The sequence below is a fragment of the Anarrhichthys ocellatus genome, unplaced genomic scaffold (assembly GCF_004355925.1).
Source record: "Anarrhichthys ocellatus isolate YVR2014 unplaced genomic scaffold, GSC_Weel_1.0 scaffold32, whole genome shotgun sequence".
In the NCBI taxonomy this organism is placed as follows: domain Eukaryota; kingdom Metazoa; phylum Chordata; class Actinopteri; order Perciformes; family Anarhichadidae; genus Anarrhichthys; species Anarrhichthys ocellatus.
In genome coordinates, this window is record NW_022280062.1 from 3,423,019 (window position 1) to 3,434,949 (window position 11,931).

The 11,931-nt window shown below is 43.0% G+C and overlaps 1 protein-coding gene across 1 annotated transcript; it reads right to left on the minus strand.

Moving 5' to 3' along the window:
- Positions 1-973: 973 nt before the first annotated feature.
- On the minus strand, positions 974-9,757 carry LOC116393035 (neurturin). The gene is made up of 3 exons (XM_031864914.1): positions 9,682-9,757; positions 3,646-3,955; positions 974-3,166 (listed from the first exon to the last, which is right to left on the minus strand). Exons 2-3 carry the CDS (start codon positions 3,926-3,928, stop codon positions 2,736-2,738), a joined length of 714 nt encoding a protein of 237 aa, XP_031720774.1. The 5' UTR covers positions 3,929-3,955; positions 9,682-9,757; the 3' UTR covers positions 974-2,735.
- Positions 9,758-11,931: the final 2,174 nt, after the last annotated feature.

Here is an 11,931-nt window from a genome sequence, read left to right on the forward strand (position 1 = left end):
CACCGAGCACAATCACACTTTAGGAGGCGGGACAAACATTGAGGACACCTCCTTCCTGTGCCACAGCCTGAACAAAGGTGACATCAAACTGATGCAAAAAAACTCTTAAATCTGCATATTTCTTCAATTGTCACAAAAAAACATAACTGCAAGCGACTGCCACCATAACTGAAGATGTGAAATAAGTGAAAATGACATTGGCAGGAAGAATGGAAAAATTGTTAGTAAATTCTTGTGAAAACAGATAACGTGGACAAGATAAGAAAGTTAAAGCGAAAATGCAAGTAGTGATACCTGTTTTTATTCCAAGGAAATAGTTCCTATGATGACACTTGTGTTGTGACATTGTTTCTAAAAAGACAACTTACTGGTAATTTCAGTGTAATTTCCAATGCTGTAACAGGCACAAACACAATCCTATTCACCTCCATTGTATTGGGACGGAGGCAGAAATCCAAGTGGCAGATATCTGAAAAATCAGACAAATCTAAACCAAAACTGTCTGCATGGCTATGTACAGGGTTAGGTGAGAAAATAGTATTATTGTTATCAATCTGAATGGAATCAATTTGGATGGAACTACCATATAAAAGTACAGAAATAGCACATTTGTTGGTGACTATTTTCAGATGTCACATCCCTGCCAGAGGGATCAAAGTGTCCGGTCACAAGCCGTGTTGGAGAAGCTTATGTCATCACTGCTGTTCAGCACATGGGCCGCTGAGCTGCTTTATAATAGATGATTTCAGATCCTCACTCAGGGGACCAGCGTTATCGAGAAACCTTTAGATATATTAGCATGACAAAGGTGTTGTGATATTATCTGCCGCATGGTTTATTTGTACTTTGATCGTTATCTTTCCGCACAAGGATCCCCTTATTAAAGTCGTTTATTTCATTATTAACAGCATCTCGCATCTTAAGAGTTTTATAATTTTATTTATATGTTCATTTGTTTGAAATACGATCTGAGAATATTTGACGCCCAAAGATTGATAGTTTAGAAGAAATGATGAACATCCGTACCTCTGAAATTATGTTTATTCAGCAGTCAATATAGAATGTTAGATAAAACATTTTTTGGCACAGTTGCTTAATGATAATAAGCTGTCCCGTTTCTATGTGGTAATCTAAATAAATATGCAAGACCATAATTTACTTCCCAAATAAATACAATATAAACTACAATAAAGATGCACCGCATCCACGCCCCACACTGCACCTCCTCAGGAAAAACAAAACAAAAACATAATTTATTGTACTTCAGGTAAACAGTTTCAACGGGTCCAACCAAATAAAGATTGTCAATGGTGGAAAAACTTGCTTCATAATTCACTTAAACAGCTTATTTTCAACTAAAACTCTACCAGGCAAATCAACAAGGAGGCATCTGACGGGCCAATAGAAGGCTGTACTGCGGGCTTTTGATCGTAGGTTTTACAGATGGGTGCAAACACATTTCCAGATCTAGACTCTACGTCATAGTTTTCTGCCAGCAAGAAAAAAACATGCCACTACACATCACTAAAACCATTTTTCTCCTTCACACATGAGCCTCAGATTAGCTAAAAGTGTAAACGTTCATAAATTACACCCAGAGACAGTATCAAAGAGGTTATATCACCTGGAACTCGAGACAGTAAGATGTTTATGAAAAGTTTGAGAATTCGTCATGCGTGTTGAATTGACTCGGTGTGTTTTGGCATATCTTTAAGGAACATAATTCCAGAGGATTATGGGTAATTACAATAATGGGTTATTTGGGGAAAGTATAAAAAGACTCAAAATGACAATTTCTTTGCATGTGATAAGTTATTGTTTGCACAGCAGATGGGATCCATTTTCATGTTCTATTACTTAAGTGAGAGTCTTTATGTGTTTTGAAACAGGCCCTCATTGTTATTCAACACAACATCAGTATACACAATAATTAAAAGTGGGTTTCAAACCTGGAGCTATAGAAAAGGACTTTCTTTCCTCGTCAAATTCTTATCAATGACACGTACTCTCTTACCTGTGTAATAACACTGCAATCAGTAACAGCAATACAAGCACGGACACAGGTCACAGGGTCATGACCCCTGACAACAACAACAACTTAACACACCTTTAAGTCAACATACCTTCTGGAGACAGCTGATCACTAAACATCACATTATGTCAATGGTCCAATAGTCTGGCAGAACCTAAAGTAAACATAGATTCATTTAATGTATTTCGTTTTATTTATGGCTTTGAAATTTGTTTTTAAACAATTTTCCTTTTGCCTGGAAGGTGATATACTGTCACCATTAATGTAAACTACAAGAGTTGGACTTCCTGAAGTGAAAGCGTCCCTCACGGCTCATCTATCACATGTAGCCTACTGCTACTCAAATGTCATATCACAAACATAACGTTGCTACATTGTTGTTGCACCACAGTTTACAGTGTTACTAGACAGATAGAAAAGATAACAAAAACGTTTTTCTTATGCACAGTCATTTTCTGTGACATGGAACCCGCATAAACACAGCGCTTCCATGTGATTCGCCTCCAATTTGCATTGACAGACGACCAAAATAAGTCAAGCCAGCCTGTCACAAAAAGGCCGCTGTGGAGCAGCCTGAAACATATCCCCATCTTTTTCCTCTCTTTCTTGAGTTTATATTCCATAGTTTGTCTTTCAACAGCGTTCATGTTCAACTCTTCCAACAGAGGCAGAGATGCAGCATGAAGAAGTCCATTTCTCTGGGTCATACACACCCACAGTTCTTCGCCGAGACATTTTGTATCGTGTGATAGCGGCTCTTGTTGTCCAGGAAGGAAAAGTCCTTTTCGAAAGCGATGGGTCGGCAGCAGGGCCTGTTGCTTACTTTGTCTTTGCGACCCTTCTTCCTGAAGCCAGTCCGCATCATGTGCTCCATGGTGATGTCGTAGTTTTGCCGGTGGGCCGTGCATTTGCCGCTGCAGTAGCGCAGCATCACTGTCTCGTCGCTCTCATAGCCGAGACCCAGTTCACTCACGGTCAGCTCCAGCTCCCTCAAAGAGCAGGGCTTAGGCCTCCGGGCTCTCTTAGTCCTTCGGGCCTGGTTCTCACCCAGGCTCTTCCTTCTCTTCCTGTCGAGCAAGGTTTCGACCACATGCTGAAGCTCGCCCTCTGTGAAGCTCTGGAACATCATGGAAACTGGCAGAGAGGAGGTATATATAGACAGGTGAGACAGGGGTTATCTGATTGTGGGACAATAATCAGAAGTGTTTCACAGAGATAGCACAGGCTACTGTAGTTGGCAGGATAATGAAAAGCTGCGGCTCGTGCAAACAGCAGAAGAGCCGTTTATTTTATCTGGCATAATGGCAGTAACAAACTAGTCTTATCACTGTCAGCAATCAAGAGTTAGAATTCCTTGACGCCTATGTAATTCGACAAATGCTACTCAATGAGGCCGTGTGAAACCAAAGGGAACAAGCAGGGAGATCAGCATCTCCTGAAGGCTAGAATGGTTCAGAGCAAGTAAACTATGAGGTTACTGTGAGACATTAAAACCTGCTCTATATACAACAAAGTCAAGGTACTAAGTGTCCTGTCTGAACCCCAGGCGCCCTTTTACACGACACCTCATCTCAGACCAGACAAGGAAGGAAGACAATAACAGTTTATCTTACACTCCGAGAGGAGAGAGTTCATCTCGTCTGCTGAGCGGATTCTCCGATGAGGAGCACCCATCTGCCGGGACAACGCCGTCGATGCGGCTGATGACGGCGATGGCGGTGAGGTCGTGGATGTCGATTGCGAAGATGACGTCGGTCTTGATGAGGATGAAGATGTGTACAGGTATTTTGTCTTCGGTTTGAACTGTCCGATAGTGGCCGTGTTTTTAACGCGGAGGATGGACAGGGCTGCGCCACAGAGCATGAAGGCAAAAGTAGCACCTTTCCATAACTTCATCTTAGAACGTGGAGGAGCATTGAAACTCTGTTGGGGGAGGCAAAACAGACAAACGTCAGACATGTTCAAACAGTCACACCTCCAATCATGTAAACAATCTCCTCAACTTGTCACATTAAAGCGCAGAGAACAAAGCAAAAACTGTTATCTTCCGTGCCATCACATTTCTTTGACCTTTCCCGGGGATCCACTTCTCTCACCAGGGCTTTTATTTTACCGGCAAGTTTACTTTTTCTGATTCTGCTGTCAGCTCATTTTCACTTTAAGTGGGTTCATGATCCGCGAGCTTGACATCTCTTGCTGACATATGAGAATGCAGTGTGTGTTTAATCGCGGCTGCCTGAAAAGGAAAAAACTACAATTTCTTATTTGAACTGAAGGCAGGCTGGATTAGTTTCGCAACCTCTTTCCCCTTGAAACCTTTTGAAAGTGTGTACACCATTTCAAAAATACCGAATGTGAATATAAGCTTCTTCTCTTCATTTCTGAAGAAAAACTTCCTTTTCTTTGCAGAGGTAAATGTTCCCATGAACCATCCTTTTAGAGGAGGGAAGTCCATTCCTTCCTTTACAGGAACCACACCTATTTACAATGCTATGTAGGATGAGGCCTGAGTGAACATGTGTTTGTACATCCCTATATTTTATACCGCCCCTCCCTTTCTATAGACACTGCACCACAGCAGCCACAAAAACATATCTTATGTTTTCTCTCTCAGGTTTTTGAGAAGTTTTACAACCTCATTTCTTTATATTTTTTCATATCATGTCACCAGTGAGCAAAACATTTCCCAAGAGCCGGAAACGCTATACTGGCAGTGACTAACAGCAAATCCAGACCAGCCTCACAAAGTGTTTTGCCAGACTGGATTCTGTAGTGTACGTATACGGGCTGTGTTTACAATGGGACAAAATGTCACATATCTTGGTAGAGTTTAGTATGGAAACAAAAAATCCCAAACGTTTATCAAATTTTGGTTTTCTGGTTGAACTTAACCTTTTGCAGTCAAGTAAGTAAAACAAAAACAAAGAACTATATGGAAATTGAGAGTGTCTGTCTGTGTCGGACACCGCAGAGGGAAAAGTCAAAGAGGTTGCGCGCATGAGTTGCAGTGGTATAAACAGCGTATAAACAGGTATAACCAGTCCTATTAGTCAAAGCTTGACTCATCACTCATAATTCCATATGGGTTTGACGTGGTAAGCTGCCTCCGCACGATGAAGGGGTAGAATGTTATTCATCTGAAAGTCAAACATTTCAGCTAACAACCTCATCTGACATAGTCGATGTGGAGCCGCGGCTGTTGCAGAATGTGACTCGGTTGCACAGCTATACAGTGTGTCAGATGTTCCTTTCTCACTGTCGTACTTAATCACCAGACATGATAGATAGAAGCCTCGATGGAAAGTCTCCTTTTGTTTCTGTTGGTTCAACACCAACTCTCGACACCAGAACACTTGCTGCTCCTGCTCTCGATTTACTAAATTTTCAATTAAAAATGAGCCATTTTGTTGTGATATATGACCAAGAATGAGATCACTGTTTTCTTATGTTACTAATAGCTCAGTTTGAGACAATTACTCAGCCACAGAGTTAACAGTTTCACACGGCCATAATAAATCACTGTCTTTGGCCTGTTAGCTCTGTTGCTCATCTTGATAAGACAATTAGCTCGCAAAGAACAGATAAGTCCTCCGATGTCTCAGTCCCTCAAACACTGGACAAAGCCTGGTCATCAAACACCGATCTCATGTCCTGAAGACTCTTTGATTGTCATAATTACTCCACTCAGAAACACATTAGTCCCATCTGCAGTCGATTGCCGCCAATAAAAGTGACAGTGATCATTGTGTAGGTTGCTCAGATGGTCCCGGATGATTAATCAGTAGAGACATTTAATATCTACCACTGGCCCCCCACTGTCATGGACATAAATATACGGATATTGATGGGGGGGAAGGGGCACCAGTGTTTTCTTAGAAGAGCAACGGAAAGACACGAATGAGTAGTCGACTTCCTGAGAGGACAAATGCTGCTGTTTTCCAGCAAACAGAGCAACAACGCAGAGGATATAATGGACCCCCAGAGGACTCTCCAGCAGAAGGAAAAGCCATCCTCAAACTGAGACATAAAAGAGCAGATGAGTCGCAAGGACAACTAAAACAGCTCCTACACAAGCGAAACATGTCTGCCCCTCACAGAGCATCAGTGTTGATGTGCCCATGCGAGCTCCTGTGTGTGTGGAGATAAGGCCGCTCCAACGTGTGAGGCCCAAAACAAACGGGAAACAAATGTTTTATTCACAAGGAGAAAAGACAGACAAAGCTTGCGGGCATGAAAGTTCTCATTAGGATTTTGTCTTTCTAGTGAGAGTGGGAGGGAGTGTGAGGTAAGAAATAGTAGGCATACACCTGATGTTTACTGTCAGCCTTATGTCACCTGAAGAGCTCCCAGCAGAGTGAAAGCAGTCCCAGAGGATCATTAAGTTGTTTGAGGCAAACCATGAAAGTGAAATGCTTTGCCAAGAATTCCTCAGTCTGTCAAAGCCATTCCTGAGACATTATGTATTCTCCAACGCATGCAGCATCGTACGGTTGGAGCCCGATCCTCAAGCAAGCTCTTGTTGTGACTCAAAGATCGCATTATTTCAAATGACACAATAAAATTGATGTTTCCAAGGAATAATTGGGTCAGTGGCGATGGCATTGCTAAGCTGGCGGTAATGTAATTACAGCAGCATGGCACTCGTGTCCTCCCCTCCGTCCTATGCTAGAAGGAGACACTCAACAGAATGCCACAGCCTAAGAGAGATGAACTGGAGATCTGTCAAAATGGGGATAAGGGGCGTCTGTGGTTAACACTTTTGAATGAAGCCGGCGGACAGGGGGGGCCTTCTTGTCAGCTTGCTTGGATGTTCACCAGCGTGACAAGATTACAGCGAGAGAAGATGACAGAAAAGGAATGAATGAAGAGCGTCTTTGTGCTGGAAAAAAAGCAGATACAAACTTTTATGTCTCACCACTCTGTATAATTTGTTACTGTACATTCCCTAAATACAGTCTGTTCTGTCTCTCTCGCCCTCCCTCGCTGTGACTCACACATACCATAAACACGCACCAGCAGCACTTGCATGGTTTCACTTTTCCCAAATTATATGACACGGGTCTGTGTAGAAATCGATACAAAGTCTAACCTTCCATTGCAGTCCAGACACCCACTTCACCTCCAGGGCGCACACACGCTCCCAGCAGCACCATCACACAACACTAGATAATCCAGTTTACATTATACTACTGCTTTTTGATATCTAGAAATGTCCACCGGTCTAACCATTGTGTATTTGCCTCTGCACAACCCGAGGCCTCTAGCTACAGAACATTATTACCACGCTGTGTTTTAGCTCAGCTCCACCCATGTGACCGGCTGTCTCTGCGCTACTCTGAACACACCCCATAAATACCTGTACTGAAAAGATAACAGAGGAGCACAACAAACAGCGGGAAAGGCACCTACTGTGTTGTTCCAAGGAAACAATGTGCAATAGGGAGTCCTAGAGAGGCCTTGTCTTGTCTTTTCCCTCTTAAGTGAGCATCAGGAGGCATGGGGACAGCTAGAGAGTGCTTGGGGAGGTAATAGGGACATATTCCAAAGATCAGGGCGGGATTAGCACTAATGCCTGCCGGCTTTATCTGCAGTCACGTGGGTTAACACCTGGCTGTAGTGTTGGTGGCGGAGCATGGGCCTTGCTATATGTGTGTGTGTGTGCGTCCGTGTTAATCCACCAGACACCTCTAACTCAGGGATTAGGTCAGCATGCACGGCCCAGCACCAGCAGGCGCTTCTTCTTCTTCTTCTTCTTCTTCTTCTTCTTCTTCTACTCTTACCTCTAAAATCTGTCCCGCTTTCAGTCAGAATGATGAGGTGGAAAAGTGACGAGTTCGGTTAGTTAGATCTGTTGCGTTGGCACCAGGGTGGGCCAAAAAGGCTGTGAAATAAAGTGGATGTTCTGAGCCAGGATTGGCTGTTCTAAATCCAGCCTTGGTTCTAATGCAGCTGAAAAAGGCTTGGTTCTGTCACTCAGTAATTAAAAGATAATTAAAACAAGCCTGTTGCTTGTTAGCGAGAAAAGCTGCTGTTCAATATTGGGAAGAAATAAAAGGGGAAAATCTGTGGGCAATGCCAGAAAAACTGTGATAATTTTTACGCACATTCTATAAATTCTCAACAAGATTCCTGCATCCTTTTAATCTACTGGACGAGTGGTTAAAGAGATTAAATTTGATTGTGGAAGCTCTACTATCACATTCCACAGATTTATATGGATTAATCCAGTGACCCGACAGCCGAGCACGGAATCTCACAAGTCAAGCCTGTTGCTGCTGGCGTGGCGTTAATGAGGTGTGATTGGAAGATGCACTAACAGATGCACATTTGAGTCCCAATTTGTCTGCCCGTTGCTATTCCTAGAAGAGTTGAGTCAAGGTATAGTTCTGACATGCATTCAAACAGCCTTTCTAACAGACAAAGAGGTTGCAAGAGGCTTGGCAGGAAGACGTCAACTTGCCTCATCATTTATGTGTGAGCCGTTAGATTGATGATTGTTGTCTTGGCTACTTTCTAAAGAAGAGTCCATAAGCTGCTATTCTTGCTGCTAATCTGTCTATGCCAGATCCTCTATTAACACAGCAGCATCGCCTTTAAACCCATGTTAAACACGTTGATGCTACTGTTACAAAAGCTTGACTGCCATCTGGCACATGCTGAATACCACTTTTGAATATGACCTACGCGAGCAAGCACAAGCAAGTACAAACATCTGAAATATGATGACATTTTACGTGTTTATAAGCCTATGCTCTCCTCAAACTACTAACATATTAATTATTTTCATGCACGATGCATATTTTGGCAAGGATCTGATGAATGAATGCTGATGAGACAATGAGGAGTGGTGCAGGAGTTCAGCTTCCCCTTCAGTCTCCTCTAGTTATGACCACCTTTGGCAGGTTATGACAGCTGAACCGCTCAATTGACTTCAGGCTTAACCCCTAACCGGCCTCTTGTGGCTCCGCTGGATACAGTATAATCTCTAAGTATGATATGGGTTTAGTGAGAAGGGGATCATCACTTCAGTAAAATGCCCACAGTGAGTATCATCAAGTTTGCTTCTCTCAGAGTACCTTCATTATATTTTCACATCACAAGTTCAGCAATTTGATCCAGCTCCTCTTAATTATTTAAACTTTAAAGGCGCAGCTCTGCAAAATGTGTTGATCTCTAAAACGATGAACACAGAGGATCATGATTATTTGAAATCATTATTTCATAAATCGGTCAAAGTAGTGCTCCAACTTCTGGGAAAGGAAAGCCAGAGAGTATCGGAAGAGCAATTACGCATGGTAATGAGGTGAACCACCATGTTGGATAAGTGACAGGAAAAGAAAATATTCCTCCCTGTCAAAAGTAATTTGTATGTGTGGGGAGAGCTCTTTTAAATTCTTGACGAATATTATTCTAATAATTCCTTCATGTTGCCACATCGTGGCATGACCTTGTAAATCAATAGTAACTGCTCTGCTAACATTTCGTGACAGGCGGCTCTGCGCTATTGACATGCGGCTCCAGCAAGGACCGCTTGTTGACACAGATAATCCAACGTGTGTTTTCTGCCACTCAAGCACTTGGTGAGGCATCCCTGTCGCCTTCCCCATAAGCTGCAGGCTTAAACTGAAAAGAAGATGTGGTGTCCTTACCGTTCGGCGTGCTAATCCAGACTTAGCTGTGTGGAGTCGTCTTCAGCTGACCTCCACAGGCAAGTGCTGGCTGGGTAAGTCCATCATCATCATCACAGGCGAGAAGCGAGGGCAGGACTCCTGCTTGTTCTCCAGAAAATCATCACAACTCCCTGCGCCTGCAAGTAGGGGAGGTGTCCTGGCTTGAATCGGGTCCAGACTGTATTATTCTTTTATCATATTTGCATTTCCACAGAACCCTTTCAGGTTGCAAAGATCAAGATCAACATTCCTCTGGATGTAAGCGTGAGCTTCATGGCACTCAGGTTGATCCATTCACAAAGAGGAGAGTCGAGTGTTTAGAGAAGTCCCGGACGCGGCATCGGGTTCACTTCAGAAAGCTTCTGTCATCATTCTTCAACATACAAAACTTCTTGTCTTCCTTTTTGCACAAACCTGAACCTGAAACAGATCAGAGCACAACAGTGTGATGTACAGATCGTACTGAAGCCTTAACTCTTATCCCATCTGTGGTGAAACTCCTTCCACTTGGGATCATTTTATCTCCAGACCACAGCACTGTTGGAAAGATAATGCACATCTCCTTACCCCATTTCCAGCAGCATGTCTTCTCTTGAGCTCCAGGGAGGGGATCTCTGTGGGTTGAGAAGATGGGTTAGGGTGAGGAGGGAGAGCGTGGTTGTGGTAAGTGGAGCAGAGAGCTTCTCTGATGCCTCTGCCTCCTGCCTCGCCTCCTCAACTGTTGCTCCTCCTCCTCCATAGTTGTGCCTGTGGGCCGAGTCGGATTACTCCTGACATGATAATCTCCCTGGCTCTAGCTCCAGGAGCACTAAAGGATGCTTTGGCCTGAGCGAAGGCTTACATTTACCTTCTGCCACAAGAGAGTCTGCCATCTTAAGTGGGCGATTGGGAAGATCAGAAGGGTCTGCTGAAGCAAGTGTTTTCCAATCTTTTAGCAGGAATTAAGAAAGTTGACAATTGGTTTAAATGGTGCTAAGACAACACTAAACCAAGTTAAATGGAATTATCACAGCAGAGTTGTATAGTACAGCCGGCTTGAGATAAAACCAGGGATGTTGTTGTTGAAAATCTCACGTTCACGTCCCCTCCATTACAAACCAGTATTTTAGCCCTTGAGCGGCAAATGAGGAGCAGATGGTTGTGCTTTTGGAAGGTATCAGGCACTCCAGACTGCAATCTAAATAAATACTCCATCCATGGGAGAAATGCGTCAGGTGTGTGGGGTCAGTCATATTTAAACAAAGGCCAACGAGTGTGAAGCAAAGTGAAGCGATGCATGAGGGAGAGAGACGAGGGAGATACACAAAGTCGTACATGTGCTTTTAGGGAGCATACACCAGTCACATAAATCTACCGGTACAATGTGGATTTAAACAGAAATTGATGGTTTTAGAATTGTGTCTGCAGCCAAAGATGTTGAAATTAAGCAGGAAGTCAGCATTACAACAGGAAGCAAATAATGTTCTAACAAACATCCCATTCTAATGCCATGAGTCATTCTGATATCCTCGGGCCAAACTATACACAAACGCTTTGCAAAGGTTCACTAGCGAGGCGGAGATGTGGAACAAGCGCCAACTTTCTCGGACTTCCTTAAATCTCCTTCATTGTGAGAAAAAGGGAAAGTCCGAATACACCAAAAAATGTGTATTGATGGATATTCTAAGGTTGAAGGGACGCCAACACAAACTCTCCTCTTCACTTAAACCCGTCAGCGCTGACCTGAAGGGTAACACTGTGCGACAAATCATTTGTTCTCTTCTTCACATTGAGACTATTTTGGTCAGCAGGTGCAAATTCATCCAGATCCCCTCCCCAAAAAAACTAAGAAAACATGAGAATTATTACAACTAACTTGTTTGACATACCCATCATTTACATGCAAGAGGGGACTATGTAAATGCATAACGACTTCCAGTTAGCAGGGGATATCGTGCTTTTCTAGCCTTGAAAAGGAACTATCAGCACAGAAACATTTCCTGGATTCCAGGAACATTTGTACTCTATACATATTGTTCACAGATGTGATACGTTTTCATAGACCAGCCTCCACTGCAATAAAAGACAAACAGCTGTTAATTGGTAAACCAAGTCAGAAACAATAAGTGTGAAACACTTTATCCGATCCGTATACAATGCAAAGTCTCACTCGACAGCTAAGATTCGTCATGAAGGCCGTCTGACACTCAGAATATACAAGAGAAGAAGAAAAAAAAACAGCAGAGTATG